The 19,864-nt window shown below is 42.3% G+C and overlaps 1 protein-coding gene across 22 annotated transcripts in view; it reads left to right on the forward strand.

The window, feature by feature from the left end:
- kiaa1217 (KIAA1217 ortholog) overlaps positions 1-19,864 on the forward strand; it is a 149,701-nt gene that overhangs the window by 123,024 nt on the left and 6,813 nt on the right. For 18 of the 22 annotated variants that reach the window (XM_033639520.2, XM_033639513.2, XM_033639518.2 and 15 more), the window contains 11 exons: positions 5,430-6,262; positions 8,630-8,734; positions 9,272-9,321; positions 12,928-13,067; positions 13,188-13,363; positions 16,086-16,216; positions 17,196-17,343; positions 18,050-18,548; positions 18,796-18,994; positions 19,093-19,370; positions 19,554-19,709. In XM_033639520.2, coding sequence (XP_033495411.1) covers positions 5,430-6,262; positions 8,630-8,734; positions 9,272-9,321; positions 12,928-13,067; positions 13,188-13,363; positions 16,086-16,216; positions 17,196-17,343; positions 18,050-18,548; positions 18,796-18,994; positions 19,093-19,370; positions 19,554-19,709 — 2,715 coding nt within the window. The remainder of the gene's footprint in view (positions 1-5,429; positions 6,263-8,629; positions 8,735-9,271; positions 9,322-12,927; positions 13,068-13,187; positions 13,364-16,085; positions 16,217-17,195; positions 17,344-18,049; positions 18,549-18,795; positions 18,995-19,092; positions 19,371-19,553; positions 19,710-19,864) is intronic. The other 4 variants (XM_078162945.1, XM_078162946.1, XM_033639517.2 and 1 more) reach the window with 2 other exon arrangements.

Genomic DNA, 19,864 nt, shown 5'->3' on the forward strand with positions numbered 1-19,864 from the left:
AAAGTGAAATTGATAACGTTTAAGGGAATGATGAGGCAAACATGATGATGGTTTAAGAGGTCCCGGTTCAGATGGCGTGATGACTTAGAGGTGCTGCAGAAACTCTTTTTATTCTCCGCCGCTGACAGGCGAGTTGCTCCGGCTGGCTTTCTGTGATGGGGTCCTTCAAGGGGAAGTGAACAAAAGACATCTGAGGAAAAAAAAGATGGCAAAAAAAGATAGAACTGAAAAAGTGAAATGGGAATTTAATAGTGTAAATGGTTTAAGAGTGGGAAAGGTCGCAAGCTGGCCACAGCAGGAGAATATAAGTTGTGTGGAACAGCTTTTCGTGTTAAGGTTTTTTGGTCTTTTTTTATTTTTACAGAATTACCTATAAAACAACTCTGGCACATGCTGAATCAGCAGGGTTGAAAACATATAACTGTAACTGGATGACCTGAAATACATAAAGCACAGAGAAGCAACGTGGCTGTACAAGGGCTCATGTGCAAACATTGTGAAATTTAGGCATGACGTAGAGATCTGCTGAGGAAGACTGTTGTCATGAATAGCTCTGTCACTGTTCAACCAGGTAGCAGTTGACACAGATACAAAGGGGTGGAGGCCAGGCTGGTGAATGGTACATGACGAGACATTTAAAAAAAAATGAGTCAGGTGACACTTGTTGCATTAATCCAAAAATATGTATTCTTATGGCTGCTCCTTTCCTACTAACATGTTGGCGAGTTTTAAGACTCAGACATTGTATACTCCCGTTGTAAGCAGTGTCTCTATTCTTGGCAGCTGTAAATCTCAGACTGAAGATTTTTTATTTGCCTGTTAAAGATTGCTTGAAAAGGCAAAAAGGTCTTGTCAGCTTTTACCAACACCTTTTAATAATGAAATAGAAACCCTGGCACTCAAAGCAAAAGGGCAAATACTACACCTTAATGAGCTGTACACCTGTTCAAACACTTTTTCGAGGGGGTATACTTCACATCTGTTTGAGCTATTGAGTGTCCTCTTGTCTGGCATGCAAGATTCCCAGGCTACGGATCAGATTTAAAGTATCATCTGCGGTTCCCTCTGTTATTGATCTACGTTTCTGGCCATATAGAGCTGTCTCTGGTTATCAAAACAACCATCTTTTTTGTCAGTAATTGATTTAAGGTGGACAGATGTACGGGGTAACTGATGAGTAACTCAATACGCAGAATAAGCAGCAGACTGTCAGAATAAAGAGGTATTATCCGGCTTTCGTAGCATCGCTTTTGTCATGTTTAATTGAATGAAAAAGCGGCAAATATGTTGAAATATTAATCTGTACGCGTGTAAGGGATCGTGCCCAAAGCAGCGCTTTGTATTCACTGAATAGTCAATAGTGGTTGTCAGAAGTGATGTTATGTACACATAGCTGGGGGAGATATTTTGTAAACAGAGGGTTCAGTCATTGGCTAACCTCTGATCTGCTATCCTCGGGGTAACCCACCTAATTTTGGTGTTTATCCAAAAATGACAAATTGAGCATTCGTCTTGTTTTCTCACACAATTATCATAATTAGCAGGAAGCTCCCATCTTCTTTTCAACACCATTATGTATACAGCAGCATCATACATGCAGCCATACAGCTATTTAAATGTTGACACACTCGGCAGTTTGTGAATCAGTTCGGGAACCCTCTCCGAGGCGACTTTGCGCGCTCCTACCAGACATGCTGCCCTGATTATTTGGAGCTTAAGAGCACGGTGGAAACAGAGAGAGAGAGTCACGAGCCAAACTCAAACCAAATGTTTCTCGACACAGCCTCTCATTTGCCTGACATGGTCTCATGTGTTTATTTTTCAAGCCTTTATCCCTCTGTTTTGTCTCAAGGCAGAAATGTGTGTATGTTCTGCAGACAAAAACAGACCGTCTTTATTAAGATGGTGTATTTTAAGGATATTTTATGAATTCTTGGTCTTCCAAAGGTGTAACATCTGTTTGGGATTGACAAGTGGTGCTTTTTGGCCTAAATTGTTCTTATGAGGCTGTGCTGGAATTGGCAATGTTGTTTAAGGCTCCAGAAAAAATTCCTGTACAAGAGGGCAACTTTTCTTTTTATATGTGTAGGCACCTTGGGTAGTGAAAGTCATTAGGGTTTGATGATGGTCTGCAGGGGCTCTGTGCATCTTAGATTTTCTATTATATGTTTTGTTGCCTGGTCAGACTTGTTGCTGCCATATTTATGGGCTGTGTGTGCTTTCACTGCCAACAAGTTTCTTTCTCTTTTTTTTTTTCCTTTGTTATCACAGCCAAGCCTGAACCCTTTGTTACTGTACACTTTGAACAGTTGTTGTTATCCAGTCCGCACACACACACACACACATACACACCTGTTTCACTGTATTGTTCTCTTCGCTGTGTTAATCTGTATCAGCGCTGGTGGAAAAAAAAATAAATAAAAGCAACACAGTGTCACAAACTGTACCTGAAGTTTCGGAAAGAACTTTGCCCAAGATTTCGACTTGTCTTCTTATGTAGGTGTAACCTATGAGTCATAGCTTGAAGGAACAATTGCTTGTTTGTTTGACAGCGATAGAGGGTTAGACAGACAGAAAGATTAATTGGATTCGGCCCTGTATGAGACGCTCCCCATCTCTGTGTTACCATACCCAGCAGGAGATCATATATCTGCGGGGGTATATCACTGTTTACACACTATATTTCAGGCATGCAGCTAGCACAGGGAAATGTTTACTTCTATGGGAAATGAACTCAAGCTTAAAATAAACTCAGGATACTGTCGTCATTCTTGTAGGTTGTGCCTTTATGAATTCACAAGTTTTGACTCACACTAGTCTGCTCCCATGATATACTGGTTGTAGTGAGACAATGTGACTTTCTGAACAATGGCCACTGTAGCCCCAAGTGACAATCACAGAATGACTGTAAATGATAAAACAGTCGCACAGTGGAATATAACAGTGACACAACTAGAGAATAGCCAGTAGTTATCAAACTGACCTTAATGTCAGTTACACAGGAATACAGTATCTTAAAGGGATAGTCCTGATTTTCTGGAGTGGGGTTGTATGGGTCACTTGTCCATGGAAAGTATATTACATACAGTCGGTGTCAGTCAGCAAGCCTCCAGTTTGGAGAAGCAGGCTGGAGTTTAACATGGAAGCTCAACAATCTATTGCTTTGGAGGGGTCAGCAACAGAACGTATTTTAGCCACCTAAAAAAATCAATATAAATGTATGTGTACACTATATTTAGGATATTTTCACTGCATTACCTTAATGTCAGACAGTGATTTCCAATGGGAAAACTAAGCAGTTATATCACTTTCTTAAAAGCCAGACTCCATTGAGAAAAACAGTGATTTAACATTGCTGAACACGGGAGCTGCTGGTCCACCACTGCCTCAAATAGTTATTTTATTTGTGTTATTGTGTGACTTTAGAGTTTCAAAGGGTTAGTTCAGATTTACCAAAGTCACACAGTAACACAAACTAACTAACTGATCAAAGCAGCGGTAGACCAGCAGCTGCCGTGTTCACCATGATAAATTAAATGTTTTTCTTAATGGAGTCTGGTAGCTTTAACAAGAGCATAAATGGGGAACTAAAGCATTAACTGCCTCTCCGTTGCAACAGGCTGTCTGATGGAAAGGTTAAGTGGTGAAAATACCCTTGATATAGCATACACTTAAAGTGATAATGATTTTTTTTAGGTGGTTAAAATACATTTTGTTTCTGACCTTCATCCACTGCAGTGCATTGCTTAGCTTCCATGTCAGACTGCAGCCTGCTTCTCCAAACTGGGGTCATGCTGTCTGACATCTACTGTAGGTTATACACTGACTATGAATGAGAACCTCGTACAACCCCACTTAAAAAATCTGAACTATCTCTTGAACCTAACACTAATTATGCTAACAATAGCTACTGTGTAGTGTATAGTTTAAATTATTTTCTGCATCAATCCAAAAGTTTTAACTCAAACCAGTCTTTGCCCATGATATTTTGGTAATGGCAAGACAGTGTAGCCTCTTGCGAACTGTGGCCATTGTGGCCAAAACTAAGTAGTTATAGGAGTACTATAATGGCAAATGGTAAAATGGTAAAATGGCTGCTAATGTTATCTTCCATGAGCCACCACAAGCTAGTGTAGCAGCAAAATCTGTCATTTTCACGTGTCCCATTCACTGTCTATGTAAGCAGCCTGTATTTCAAGAAACACAGCATCTACTCTTCATTTGCATCAAGTTGAATCTAGGCTACTTTATGCAAACCAGAGTGACTCGCTTCTGGAGACTTCCTAAAAACGTTTAAACTTAGCATTGTCGATCTGAAAGTAAGACAGATTTCAACTCTATAGCTTATTTCTCAAATGTCTTCAGAAACACATTTTGGTGAACTGTCTTTGTAATATAAGAGGGAGTTGCCCCCGTGGGCTTGTACCATAAGTATATTAATTTGAATTTTTTTTTGTTTTGTTTTTTTGCTTATGACTTTTCACATGTACAGTAAAAGGAAGAATGTCTTATGTCTCCTTTAAAAAGCTACAGTCTCCATTTAAGTCAGGTGGCAATATGGAGGTCCAGAAAGATTTGACAAAGCTGTCAAGACGTGATGAGACAATTGAAACTTGTCATACTTTACACGGCGTGTGGCTCACCACAATAACCATATTTCCTTTTGCTTGTGCTCTCTTGTACCTATGAGACTTTCACCTCTTTGTTTGTACTTTTACCACCGACAGTCTGAGCGCTCATTCCCCTAACCTGAAAAGCCACTCTAGTAAAATGAGGTTAGGTTTATTGTATGTTAGCCTTCAAGGGTCCTTTATGGGTGGTCGGGCCCGGATTAGCTGACTGTTTAAACAGACTATGCTAGACAGGTCTTGTTGAAAATTAACCATTTTGTAGCCTGAAGGTGCACATGTAACCTCTTTTTAGAAAGCCCCAGTTTTATCTCCAAGAGAGTAATCACAGATTTGTTTAAAGTCGAAAACGGTAGATTAATTCACCTTAAAATGACAGACTATCTATCCAGGAAGTAGTGTTTTTTATGTATTGTAATATTGTTTTGTAGAAGCCTGTGGCATCTTACATCCAGGACTTGAAATGCTGCTCTGTGTACCTGGGGATAGTAGCTTTGCCACTAACTATTTTCTGCCTCTGGAAGAACTGCTGACAGTCTGTTTTCTTTGAAAAGCAACAGTGTAAACTGAGTTGGATGAATGTTTTTGTTTCAAGGGCACTTCAGTCCAGAAATGCAGGATATATACAAAATAAACAGTAGCTGAAGCTCTCAAGCGGGCAGAAGTATGCAGTTTGGTTTATTGACCAATCCTGAAACTGAGTTTTCTTGTTTGAACTTTTTATGCATTATTTGAAGTAATAACCCATTTTTATGTTTGTTTTTGTATGATGAAATGTCTATGTCATTTGGTCTTTTACAGATGCACAGCGAGATGGTGCATGCCCCTCGTGATGGCACGCACCCTCTGAGACAGCCCCCCATGGGTCCCCCACCACACCACCCCATGCCGGGAGCCCTTCCCCCGACCCCCCACTCTATGCCCCCATCCCCATCCAGAATCCCATTTGGCCCACGGCAGGGCTCTATACCTGGCAACGCCACTATCCCAAGAGACCGGCTGTCTAATGCCAACCCTCCGGCCCGCTCCATCTCACCCTGTCCCAGCGCCATTCTGGAGAGACGAGATGTGAAGCCAGATGGGGACATGGGTAATAAAAGCCACAGTCTATCCAGGGGAAATGAGGGGTTGTACGCAGACCCGTACTTGCTCCAAGAGGGAAGAATGACCATGGCTACTGCCCACGGGCCACACCCCAACCCTGGGCTTGATGGTTCAGATCACGGCATGGCAGGATTTCACCGTGCCTCCATCCGCTCCACAAGCTCTTACGGCGGGCCCAGCCCCACGGACACTATAGATCACCCCTCTCTGTACAGGCAGAAGTCCAGAAACAGCCAGCTGCCTACTTTGGGCTCCAAGACTCCTCCTCCATCCCCTCACCGGATGGCTGAGGTGCGGATGATTGACATCCATGGCGGGCCTCCTCACGGTGGTCCTTCTCACGGTGTGCCACCTCACGGTGTGCCACCTCATGGTGTTCCCATGGAGAGAAGCTCACCTGTGCGCCAGTCCTTCAGGAAGGAGGACGTGGCAGGGACCAAGCCCCGGAACAACATGGGATCACCTGTAGTTTCAGACCTCCAGGGTCACCTCCAGGGGCCCATCCCAGCTGCCGCTGATCATCAGACACGGTAAGCACCAGTGGGCTGGTGGGATTGTAAAAAATTAGGATTAAGACACTGCATGGGAGCATGGACTAACTCTGCATCCCAGTTTCACCCTAACTGTGAGCTGCTGATTTTCAATCCCTGGCTCTGACTGTTCCATCATCCATGACTGAAGGCGAGAATATAACCCACCCTGTCACTGTCTTGAGCATCAAAATCTGCACATTAAGAACAGCAGACTAATGCACATGTTTATGCATCGGTTTGGTTTGTGTATATAACCACTTCTGCTTATCTGAGCATTGTTTTCACTGTCTCTATTCAAACGTTGGAGCTGACAGTGTTGATTTTTACAGAGTGTATATGCCCACACAAAGCTACCATCACTGAAACAGTATAGTATCTGGAGACCCCGCTAAGCCACTGTATATTTTTCCTGTTACTCTGTGACTATTGTTCTAACAACAAACCCTCTGCAGAGTCTATTCAGTTTGGATAATCCAGCAGACATTTTGGTACCTGGGTTAGATTTGTCCACTCTGACTGAGAGCACATAAACAAAGAAAGAGGGATGCTTGCCACTTAGCCAGGCAACGTGGTTTTATTAAAAGGCAGGTTACGGAGGCTATGTGCATACCTTGAAAAACCAAAGAAAATATTGACCAGGTTGAAAAAGTGTTTTAAATGGCCCAATCAGTCAAACAGATCAGTCTGGACCACCTGGAGAGCCCAAAACCCCCCATTAGAAATGCCCTGGGAAAAGAGTGTTGGAATTTGAATGGGAAAGTACAGTCCTTAACTTTCAAAATAAACAGAGCCCCAACACTCAGCGCTCTCTAGCTGTCATAGAATTTATTCATGTAAAATATGATGTATGACACTGAGGTTAGGCATTGTGTTCTCATAGACCCAGGGGTGTGGACTGGAGTCACATGACATGGACTCCACTCAGACGAGAGTCACAAATTTGATGACCTTATACCCAACTTGATAAAATCAAAAAAGACTTGCAACTCGACTTGGACTTGTGACACTTGAACCTCCTGCCAAGTCCAAAGATCAAAATGTAGCCTTTCATTTAAAAAGTGTGGCAGAAATCCTATTGTTCTGTGAATCAACTAACATCTACGCTACTCGTTCCCAGCAAGCTGACACTTAATTTCCTAGATCTACTTAGTTTGGATCAGTCCGGCATCATCCTATCAAGTTGCAGGAGAGAACCACTAGGAACTAACATTGCAATACAAATAGTAATAGTAAAATGGACTGCACTTGTATAGCACTTTTCTAATCTTCTGACCACTCAAAGCACTTTTACACTACGTAACACATTCACCCATTCACACACATTCACACAGTGGTGGCCAAGGCTACCATACAAGGTGCCACCTGCTACTCAGTAACCATTCACACGCACTCACACACCAATGGAACAGACATTAGAAGCAATTTGAGGTTCAGTATCTTGCCCAAAGATGCTTCGACATGCAGACTGGAGGAGCCATGGATCAAACCCACTGATCTTCTGATTAGTGGATGACCTGCTCTACCTTCTGAGCTACTGCCACCCCTATGGCTTTACACTTGCTTAAGGAATCAAAACTCAAAGACTTGACTTGGGACTTGTCTGTCTTGACTTAGTTCTTTACTCTGAACTTGAGTGCAAAGACTTGATACTTATCTGTGACTTGAAAAACAATGACTTGGCCCCACGTCTGCATAGACCTTGTGTCCTTCTATTGTCTTATAGCACAGTCAAAACCACCTCCTGTCCCACACTGTGTCCTCAGCTGGCCCCATATCCTTCCTCAAGATAAATGATGACATCTGAAAACAAAAGTTGTTCTCTTTTCCAACCTCACAGCTTACCAAGTAATCTTGGTGTAAGGTCCCTCTATTCACCCCTCTGGTGTTTGGCTTTTCTTAAGGCAGCGTAATTTTCGAATTGTCCTTTCATTCTCTCATGAGCAGCCACTGCTTGTGAGACACTCTTGTTTTATTTAAAAACCAATATGACTTGAACACCCTCGGTCTCAACCTCAGGGTTCCTTTTCTTCCTTCCTGAGTCGTCCATCTTGTTTATTCCATTTGAACTCAAGCTTTTCCTTTTTGTGGAAACACTGAGTCAAATGTTGTTGCACTGTGTGTGAAACTATCCATTTGACCAGATTCAATAATTACTGAGGACATAATTGAAAATCAATTGCAAAAAAAAATCCGCTGTGCAATCCCATGAAATAACACAGTGATTCATGATGAGGTAATTAAAAACAATTGATTATTCTGTTACAGCCCTCCCGTTTTCTTTCAGAGCTAATATTTGCTCTAGTGGCAGCTGTAATATCCAATAGGCCTCAGTGTTGAAAGTAGAATTTTTTGATGTTTCTGCAGAGTGCGAATGAAGGCTATGGAGCAACAGATTGCCAGCTTGACTGGTCTTGTTCAGCATGCACTTTTAAAGGAGCCAAACTCTAGTGGTACCAAGGAGCTACTAAGGTAAGCAATCATAGTATAGGAAAGAGTGAGGCATCAGGGGAGATGGAGTCTCAAATGAAAAGCCTGGCTATCCAGCCAGAGCGGGAAAGATAAAGTATCCCCCTTTATAATGGCCATATTGAACACTTAGGTTAAATAGCATCTGTAGAAGAGGAAATAGGTTTGACTGTGAATCTGATATGGAAGTCATTTGCTCTCTAGATAAATGGCCACTGTGTATGGTTTATCTGGCTGCATTTCAACTCTTTGCATTTCGATCATCTCTGTGGAGACCTTGTGTTAATGTTTGCTTGACAGTTTAAGTCTAAAAGCTCTGTGACTGCAGTGAATTAGTATGTTTTGATGCCATGTTGAACACAGATGAAGCTTGTTAACATCATTAACATCATTTTAACCTCTCTGGTTTGTCAGTCTTTCCCATCATACTTTATTGCATTGTTTGTTCTTACTAATACAGACCTAAATATCTAAAGTGCCCCAGATCTTGATTTTTTTGTAACCAAAATCCTACACTAATGAATTTTTCTCTGGCTGCAGTGAGAGACCACCGAAGACATCATCTCCAGCCCACAGTGCACATAGCTCAGGTTAGTATTATTGGTATTCTGTTCTATTATATTAACCTTTTTTTTGCTTCTGCACCAGTGATGGACACAGCTGGAGGCATTATGTTTTCAGGTTGTACGTCCCATTCTTGTGAACAAAATATCTCATGATTGCCTGAAGGGATTTTGTTCAAATTTGATGAACTGATTAGATTTTGGCGGTCATAGATAAGAGGTCAAGGTCGCTGTGACCTTGTCTGTCCCATTCTCATGAATGCAATATCTTCAAATTTTGCATAAACATCCACTATCAGTCAAGGATAAGGATAGATATTAGATTTTGTTGGTCAAAGGTCAAGGCCACTGTGACCTTGCATTTGTCTTATTCTCGTGAATGTGATATCTCAAAACACCCTGAGGGGATTTCACAAGCGTCCACTTTGAGTCAAGGACGAAATGTTTACACTTTGGTGGTCAAAGTGTAAGGTCACTGTAACCTGTTGGTGTGACCTCCTTCGCTGCATTCCTGAGAATGTGGTATCTCAAGAAAGCCTTGAGAAATGTTTTTCAAATTTGGCACAAACGTCCCCTTGGACTCAAGATTGAACTGATTAGAATTTGGTGGTCAAAGGTTGAGGTTATTATTTTAACCTTTTAACCAGCATGTTTTTGGCTGTAACTCGTAAATTTACATGCTAATTATGACAAATGTTCACTCAAAGTCTAATAGGACAAAATGGTGACATGATGACATTTAATATCAAAAATGTCAGAAGTCAGCTTTACTGTAACATCATAAAACCCTTTTCTGGAACAGAAGGGGAGACATAAGTCAGATACTAAATTGATGACTGTGGTGATTGTATAGGTCGTCTGTGCTGCTGAGTTGAAGATGCATGTGAAGCATCCATGTTTTGATAGACCTGGAAGCAAACTGTAACTGCAACTTAACTGGTTCGCAGAGGCAAACAACAGTGAGGCGGTAATTCTAGATTTTTCTCCAAAGAGATTTAACGCCATAATGTCTTGTGCAGACAAGCCCACACATCAGTGTCAGTCAACAGTCTGCAATGAGCAGTGCTGGAGGGAGGGAAAACAAAGTCGGGCTTCTTTGCTTGTCATCAGTTCATATTTCCTTACAATCCTTCTCCCCGCACACTCAGTTTAATAGGAGATAAGAGACGAGAGCCAGCAGAACTAACACAAGCTCCTCAAAGTACTACTTAAAACAAGATGCTATTGCTTCTCAAGCCTGCCAAGATGATAACAGCGATTCAGTCTCAGCTCTATAGCAGTCTGTGGCCAGAAGTTGTTTGATTAAAAAAAAAAAAAGATCTGCAACCTCACATTATTTATGTGTCTTGAGAGCTAATCTCATGTCTCGTGACACATTTCATATGTAGCTTTTGTGGGATTTACTTGTCATGTTGTGCTTGAGCAAATCTCCAAAACATCAGAAAAGTTGCAGTACAGGCTTTGATTTCATCAGAGGACCTCTGCATCAAATATGAGAAATCATCTGCACTTTTTTTGCCATTCTTTAAATGCTTCTTTATTGCCACCACACAGCCTGCACTTCTTTTGATGGACATCGTGTCCCCAACGCCCAAAACACAACCAGCAGTGTACATTGTAACCTGCACGTCAGGTTTAGGCAGCTGTCAGGTAGTAAGTAAAGAATATATTGTGAACAGAGTTTTGGGGATTACCAAGACAAAAGATTTTTCTTTTACTGCCCCAACAAAGGGTGAGTTTCTGTGACAAAGGAGTTTAGAGTGCACTGAACATTTCCTGACCTGTTGCATAACTCACAGACAGAGACACTACTTTCTTTAATGGACATTGTATGTCTGAGGTTGAAGGATTGGTTCTTCCAAACTGCAAAACAAATATTTTATCACTTACCTCTAGTGATACCTAGCCAAGCACATAGTTTTGGTTTTATTTGCCCACACTTTGAGATATTCCTCTGTGAGATTTCTGCCTCAAACCAGTACAATGGAAGTGAATTTAATTTCATGTGTGGTGCTCACAGCATTGAAAAATGAAGTCTAATATTCAACTCACTCCAAGGAAACATGGATTAAATCATTATTATCAACATTTTTTAAAGGAGCTGCACACGACATTTAGAGCACATTTGTAATTTAATGTCTGAGCCTGGATCGTTTGCACATGTTCTCAACACGGAGGTGACTAATCTGGCTGCTAGGAGCTAATGTTGCTAACAGCAGGAACAGTACTGACAGAGCTAACAGTGTTAACCTGGGGAGGGGATCAGAAGGTGGATATTATGCTTTTGCTTTTGCATGTTATCAGCTGTAACTGCACATAACTACTGTACGAGCACAGTGCAGAATGGTAGTGATTAGCCAGCCATTGGGATACACCTCGGGTGTGTAAAAAGAACCTCCAATGAAAGTTGCCTAGTGGCGTAATAACCTAAAAAAAAATTCAACTTAGCGAGTGTAAATTCACCTGTATCTCCGCATCATTGGGCCCAAAAAGGCAAGGGCACTAGGGACTTTTGTCACCTGAGTGGCTTCTTTCCTGTTTAGTCCTGTGCTAACTTGAAAGGGAATAAATTGATTTAATCGTGCGGCTTTTCTAGACTCTCAAAATGTTAGCAGACCAAATCGGGATGAAATCCCGATGGTAAAAGATATCATTTTGCAGGGGTATGACGCTCAAAAAATGTTTCCACTCATTTACAGACGTCTTTTTCACAATGTACGTTTATGGGGAAAAGTCATTTTGGGTCCAGTGGCATCACATGACGAACCCAGACGTTGAAATTCAATGGTTTGGCCTCTATTTCAAGTTGATTTCAAAGCCCAGCAATGTTCTTGGGGGGTTAAACACACATGGACTCATGTCTAACATGCACGAGCAGCTGGACAGTCTACCACAACAAAGAACAGAGAAGATTACAACACCCAGCGAGGTAGAGCGACTTTATCCTCTGTTCAGGACGCATTACTCCTCTATATCTTCACAAAGCAAGTAGTGGTTCGCTGCTATATGAATGCTCTGGATGTCTTATACAGAACCTTTTGCCGATATGAAATGGACTCCCTCGGATGACCAACCTCTGTTTTTAGATGTGCAATGAAAAAAGGTCATTAGAGTCAAAACTCATGCTGGAGTTTTTGATAGGTTTGAATTACATCCCTGTTGTTGTTGGCCATTTAGGGATGCTCACCCAAACCACAAATATTACCTCCCTTGGTTTCCATGGTTTCAACCTCTTCTCCATCTCTAGTGGTGGCTGAAATTCCAAAATCAGCTAACAGACATTTCAGAGGTGCAGCCAATATGTGTGCCAGTATCTGTGTGTTTATTGTGGAGGCAAGAGACAGCCACAGAGAGTTCAGGCTATGAAGCATTAGAAACATTAAGACAGAGCAGTGTGTTGCCAGGGAAAATGTGTTTGCAGACATGTACAACCAACCAATAATAACCAGTAATTTGTCGTGTGAAGTCAGACATCATGACAGAGTGAGGGTTTGGAAAAGAAGTCTCTCTACTTGCCCTGAGGGAAGAACTAAGTTTGTACTTTTATGTGTCTTTTGAAAAGTTTCAAGTGTAATTTCTACTGTATTATTTAGTTAACATTCTCAAGCTATAACTTGATTTTTTTTTTTACAGGTGGTTCACCAGTCATGGCTCCCAAGAGCAGCACAGCCCCGTCAGACAAGGGCCCAGTTTCTCTCAAAGTCAACCTCCTGCAGTTCAGAAAGAATGTCTCTGACCTCAGGATGCAACTCCATCAGATGAGACAGCTGCAGGTGAGACCTCTGTCATCTTTTAATTAGTTTTGAGTGTGTTGGTATCCACTACGGCTTTTTATGCTGGCCTGCTAGTTCAGGTCATCTAATATCTCATTCCCGCTGTGTGCATCTCCTCAGCTTCAGAACCAGGAGGCATTACGAGTCCAGCTGAAGCGGGCAGAGCAGGAAATCAGTGTAAAGCTTGCAGAGGCCATGCGGGGTGTTGAGGACCCCGTGCAGAGGCAGAGAGCTTTGGTAGAAGAGGACAGGCACAAGTACTTGGGTCTGGAGGAGCATGTCCTCACACAGCTCGGGTAAGGCTGCTCACAGTTCACTCATTCACTTCCATAACAGGTGCTGTTTTTCATATAGTCTGAAACGGATAGATAAGGTTGTTTGCATTCATTACTGAATGTTTGTTGTTGTAATTAATAGAGACGATTTAGTGCACACCCATGCAGCTCTAGTCAAGGTGTTTCTATTTATAGGAAATCCCCAAAAGGCTTCATTTTTATCAGCTTACCTGGGCTATTCACTCCTAAACTCTTCGACGAGCCAACGCCCTCTAAATTACAGCTCACAGGTTTATACAGGCAAGAGTGCCTGCCTCTCAGAGACAGCCAACTAGAACAATGGACCCAACTGTGTAGAAGCTACCCTGCTTCTTCTTCTAATTCACTTGCTGCATCTTGCCAACAGGGAGCAGTAATTATATCTTTTTTTTTTATTTGGATGTTTACAGGCAAGGTTAAACTGTGTTGTCTTGCTAGGCAGTGGTTAACATATGCTCCAATAAACAACGATATCAGCTCATGGAGACTGAGAAGTGAGCAGAAGGAAGTCAGTGGATTAAGCTCGCTGTTACCCTTGGTATTCAGCCAGTTGTGAGTCAGCAAAACACGGCAGCTGGCTTTTTAAATAAGGCTTGGTAATTAGGGTTGCTTGGCTTTAAGGCCAGTGGGAGAATGTGGTGTGAAAACCACTGCCCTCTCAAGAGGAGAATTAAATCTATCATGACCAAAAAGGGTACATTTTGTTTCATTTTATGCCTCTGTGGCAACAAAAAAGGCCCAGTACTTTAAATTATGAAACTGGTACTACATAAAATAGTTTGCCAGTAGTCCACGGTCAGGAAGAATTGAAATAGCCAAAGTAAATAGGCGTAGTAGTAGAAATCGGATGGAAAGCGGATGGGTTCTCATTGTCAATGGACAGTATTGATGATGGTTACGGAGCTTACACACAGCAAACATACAGAGCATTTTATTCAGGTAGCGGGATTGGTTACATGCTTGTGATCCCATACTGTAAGTCTCAGTTGATGGCAGTAATTTACAGTATAAGGAAGAGAAAATGAAAAGCACATGATGATCCTTTGAGCTAATGCTGTCTTAAGTACTTGATGAGGGTATTTGTGTGGGTGGCGCCCCAAGTGGTGGCCATGAACTCCCTTAAAAAGTTGCTGGCGCCCCAAGTGCCCACCTTGGTGTGTTGTTTTTAAATGTAGTAAGTACAATCATGCCTGCCTGTCTTTTGACTCACTGCCTACCAGGCAGCATCTCTCATGTGGAGCAGTTTGTACTTTTTCATGGTCAATGTCAGGACAATATTGGTTGGTTAACCACAGCAGCAATCGATGTCTCCTCCACACATATTTCTTTGCTATTGTTTGAGGCTGCAACTTTGCCAATGCGGTCCAAGTTGACCAAAGTTGACCTCCGCGCAGTACGAAGATGCGGATTTGCTCTGCCACAGAAAGCGAATGTTTTATCCGCCCATTTGCTTGTATTGAAGAGAAGTGCAAATGTAAATTTAGCTCATGTGCGGCTTCACACTAAAGCTTTATGCCAAACAACAAGCTTATTTAAAGAACAATGAACCATCTAACACATACAGATACACAACTCAAATGATACCTGTGCCAGCATTAGTCTGTGCACAACAGATAATTAGTAACATTAACTGTAAAATAAGAAACCTAAAATTTTTGGTGGCCCCACCTGGCCACCCCTATGAAAATTTTCTGGGGCGCCACTGTCTGTGAAGGCTGCCTCTTATACTCTGGCACACAGAGATGTAAATTATGGTGACATATTGTATTTGTTTTTGTCTGCGGGAGGCTCGATTAAAAAAGTCAAATCTTTTTCCTTTGTCCTCAGCTGGAATTTCCCATCAGCATTCCCATTACCAACAGGCCTTGGCATAGCAGGGCATTTAACACACTGTCTCCTTATTACCTCTCCCACTCCCTTCAGGGGAGTTCTATAAAAGAGTGTTTCTCAGGGGTACCTGGCCACAATGAAACACCATTTTAGTCCCTCTCATGCAATCCAACACAGCACACAATGTTATCATTCGGCACATTTCCCCCCGGAGTAGCCATTTTTCTCGAGCACTCGGGTGGCTGTGAGGCAGCGTGCTGTGTGTTCTATGTGAGGAAGTGCTCTCGTACAAATAAGCACTCACTGAGAGTGTAAACATTTGTGGTTTTTGATGACTATCTAGACTAAGCAATCTGATGTAGAGAGGAAAGTGAAGTGCCAAGTGGGAATATTTGCCTGTGTTAATCACTGGACATATCTTTACATATGATCTAATTTCTTCTTCTTATTTTTTTTTTATTTTTTATTTTTTTTTATGAATCATGTCCCAAAGTTTGCCCTCACCTTACCCAACCCTTATCACTGTGTGATCTTTAAGATAAATGATTGTCTCCTGCCCCCTGGTGTCTGTTAAGAGTAAATAAAATATTGATAGTAGTATAAAAATACTTTATCAAATTGTGCCCAAGTAGGTACATATCAGTGTAACAGAAACAAAAATAGTCCCTGGAGTGAAATTACATACATACTTTAAAACATATAATCATGAGTTTATATTATTTTTCAGTTCCACCATTGAGCATATTGTATTTACTTCAAACTTAGTTCAATATTCTGTGTACTGACCAATTGTTGTTGGAAAACTGGATTCTCTCTCTCAGCTCTCAGTGTTTTATCCTTTTCATGGTGCATTTTTTTTTTTTTGCCTCTGTAGTGAGCTGGAGCAGTATGTAGGCTCTCTGCAGAAAGACTCCGCAGCAACACACAGAGTAGTGACCCTGAAAGACGTGGAGGAGGGAGCGGTGACTCTGAGGAAGGTGGGAGAGTCTCTGGCAGGCCTCAAAGGTAAGACAGCAGATGATATTCCTACTACTGGGCTCAGTATCGTGTGTAGCCCTCTGGCTTCTTGTTAAATGAAGGATATAAGATTTTGTGGGCTGTATTACAATATCAATATGTATCATAACATGTTAAAAATACACAGTAAAATAGTTAAAGTGAGGATCAATGTATTAAAACTGCGGTCCACTATTTTGGTTTACATGAGCTTGTGTAAAACAAAGACTTTAATTACTAAAGTTTTACATATTTTAATCATGGATATTTGAGAACAGTGTCACAAGCAGATCATATCACGTCTGCCAAAATTTGATAAGTGACATCATTAAATTGTTGCCCAGCCCTTTAAGCCAGTCATGTGGTTTATTGCTGACATGATGGACATTCCTCCCTTCCCAGCCTGACAGACCAGACTCTTATGTATAAAACCATAAAACTGTACTTTCTTCTCAGAGGCTATGCAGTTACTGCATTTCAAGGTCTAATATCTAGGATTTATGGGGATATATTAGCAGAAATAGAATATAAGTATGTTTTCTTAAGTATATAATCACCTGAAAATAAAAAATGTGTTTCTTTTACCTTAAAATGAGCCGTTTATATATACATAGTAGGGTTGATGGTTATCATACTGTGAACATTTGCTTATCTACAGTGTGAAATTTTACACAATGTTCCTTTAATTGTTTATGGAAGCTATTTCTGAATAACGTTTTTCCACAGGTAATAATGTATCCCATTGAACAGCTATGTTTGCTCACAGTACCTCAATGAACGCTATCAATATGAGTTTCACTTAAGGAATGTAGCGTCATGACTGTCTAAATGTTATTCTAAGGCTTTCCCACACTGCAAGAAATAACAATCTAGGTAGAGATAAAATAAAACATCTGGAATCAGGCTTTAAAAAACTGAGATTGGTCATAAATATTCTAAAACAATAGCTACACACAAAGTGTTCATGTTTCTCTGTGTGTTTCCTCAGGAGAGTTCCCAGCCCTGCAAACCAGAATGCGGTCTGTGCTCAGGGTGGAGGTGGAAGCTGTCAAGTTTCTGAAGGAGGAGCCTCATAAACTGGACAGCATGCTGAAAAGGGTCAAGAGCCTGACTGACACACTCAGCAGTCTAAGAAGGTAGAGGAAAGATGAGGAAGAAATGTCAGTGGAGATAAAGTAGGGATCAGGAGAAGAGGTGCTGGAGTGAGAGTGGGAATTTAAGATGAAAACAAAAAGCACTCTGTGGAGCTCCTCACAGGGGTCTGTGATGTGCGAGATTGTACTATTTGATTATACTGGCAAGCCTGCCTTCATCCCATCAAAGAGGTCATTCAGTGTGGACAGACAAGTGTGGCGTCCAGCTTGATTTACTTCCATCGCCTTCACTGAACCGATAAGTGAATTAATTTGGTGGACACTGCGGCGCCTCATTTCCATTTTAATATGTCACAGATACCAAGTTCAATCTCGACTGTTCTCTCACTCTCCTTCCATGACTCTCTTGTCTTTTACCCGAAACAGTCGCCAAACCATGAGACATTGCATCATAGCTTTTGGGGTGTTTTTATCCCTCATGTCAGAATTAATCAAAATATTTTGTCATGTTTATTATAGGGTTGGATGTATTTTCAGTCTGGATGAGAAATTAAAAAGACTGTAAATACTAATTTTGGTTGTTAAATGGATTCATATCAATGTTATGTATTGTTTCAACAATACTGATGTGATTTATAAGTGGGTCACCTAATGTAGTAACAAACCACAATTTTGAGCAAGCAAAACATTTGAAGATCAGTGTTTTCCACATGGTCTGTATGACACACTGTCTCCCGCCTGTGTGCAGATGTGCGACTGAGGGCCCTCAGAAAGGACCCGATCCCTCTGCTAATGTCCCAGTGGACAACAGCCCTTCAGCAGCACCACCAGACGCCCCGGCAGAAGCTCTCGCAGCATCAGCCCAGCCTGGCTCCACATCAGCCCCGCTGGAGCCCCAGAGCTCCACCATCAAATCCGAGGTGATGCCTTCCTCTCCGGTGGTCATCCATCATGTCCAGAGCTCCCCGGTGCACATGCAGCAGTCCCAGCAGTCCGCAGCCTTGACAGCTCAGCCCAGTCCACCACTCACCCCCAGCCCCACTCACGTCCCCAGTCCCATCCTGAGCAAGAGTCAAGGCCGGGAATCTCCTAAGGGGGCAGCCTCGGATCCACCGAGTCCTGCCCGTCATAAGAAGCCACAAGGGAACCCAGTGAATAATGGCAACGGCACGGCCAGCCAGGGTCTTGTCATCGAGGAGCTCCAGAGCAGTCAGGACAAGAACAAAAACAGAGCTATGTCCATTCAGGTATGTCTAGTTACAGTATAATTCTCATTTGGTCTGATTTATTTTTATCCAGCTTAGTAAAGCTGTGCTGATTTGTCATTGGCATCATATAAATGTCAACCTGGTTACTCTGAATGCCATTATTTTGCCCTTTAAGGCACCTGTAGTTAATTATTTTGTGTTGCTATCATAGAGATTATCTTCCCTTACTCAGCTTCTTTAGATTCAGACTTGTGAGGAACCTTCTCTTTCTCATTAATTCTTGTAGGCAGCAGAGAAGGAGTGGCAAGAGAGGAGGCAGAACATGGGGCATTATGATGGAAAAGAGTTTGAAAAGATCCTCCAGGAGGCCCAGGCCAACATGATGAAGGGCATTCCCAGTTTGGAGGTGGAAGAGAACCCAGCAACTCTCCCTGCTACTGCTGCAGAACAAGCAGACATCCACAACCCCGTGGAGTCGCCGACAGGTACAAATCTAACACAACTGTAACTTTAAGACAGAGTTGGCATACATTTTAAAGTACACCCACCTTAATGATTTCACCTCTGTTATATTGTATGACAGAAGAGCCCCAGTCTGATCATCACTCTGACAAACTGAGCAAGAAGGGGCCTGAGAAACTCCCAAAGCCTGTGATGGAGAAACCAGCCAAACCTGTGCTGGAGAGACCCTCCAAGCCAGCCCCCACTGACAGCTTTACCAAGCAGGGATCTGAAAAGGCCAGCAAGTCCCCACCACCTCCTCCTCCTAGGAAGACCTTCACCAGCTCGAGCTCAGGCATGACCACCACACGCTCTGGCGAAGTGGTCTACACCAGCAGGAAGGAGTCCGTCTCGGCACAGGTCAGTCTGAGGGAGTTGTCTTGTCTTTTATTTCTCTGTTTGCAGGTTGTGGTGCGCTAAGACCCAGGACCCCACATTAGTTTAGCTTAGTTTAGCTTAGCTTAGCATAAAGACTAAAATGGGGGATACGGTTAGCCTGGCTGGTTGGAAAAGAGACAATTTTCTTCTCATAAATTCTAACAGGAGAGCGAAGAGGACGCTCCACCTCCAAGTCCCCAACCCAAGCCCAACAAGGTTGCACCAGAGACTAAGCCGAAGCCAGCCACCCCTCCCCCCGTCACTGCCTCTGCTACCAGAGAAGAAGAGGATGAAGGGGACAAGATCATGGCCGAGCTCCAGGTTAGATGCATATGTACACTCAAGCACTCACACACACACACTCATTCACACAAACATATGAACAAAAACAATCTGTGACATCTGTTGATTTCCGTATTGTGGGAGTGGGTCTGTTATTTCTTCCCGTGGTGGTTGGATGGGCACTGACAGCTGCC

This window comes from Epinephelus lanceolatus, chromosome 20 (genome assembly GCF_041903045.1).
Source record: "Epinephelus lanceolatus isolate andai-2023 chromosome 20, ASM4190304v1, whole genome shotgun sequence".
Classification (NCBI taxonomy): domain Eukaryota; kingdom Metazoa; phylum Chordata; class Actinopteri; order Perciformes; family Serranidae; genus Epinephelus; species Epinephelus lanceolatus.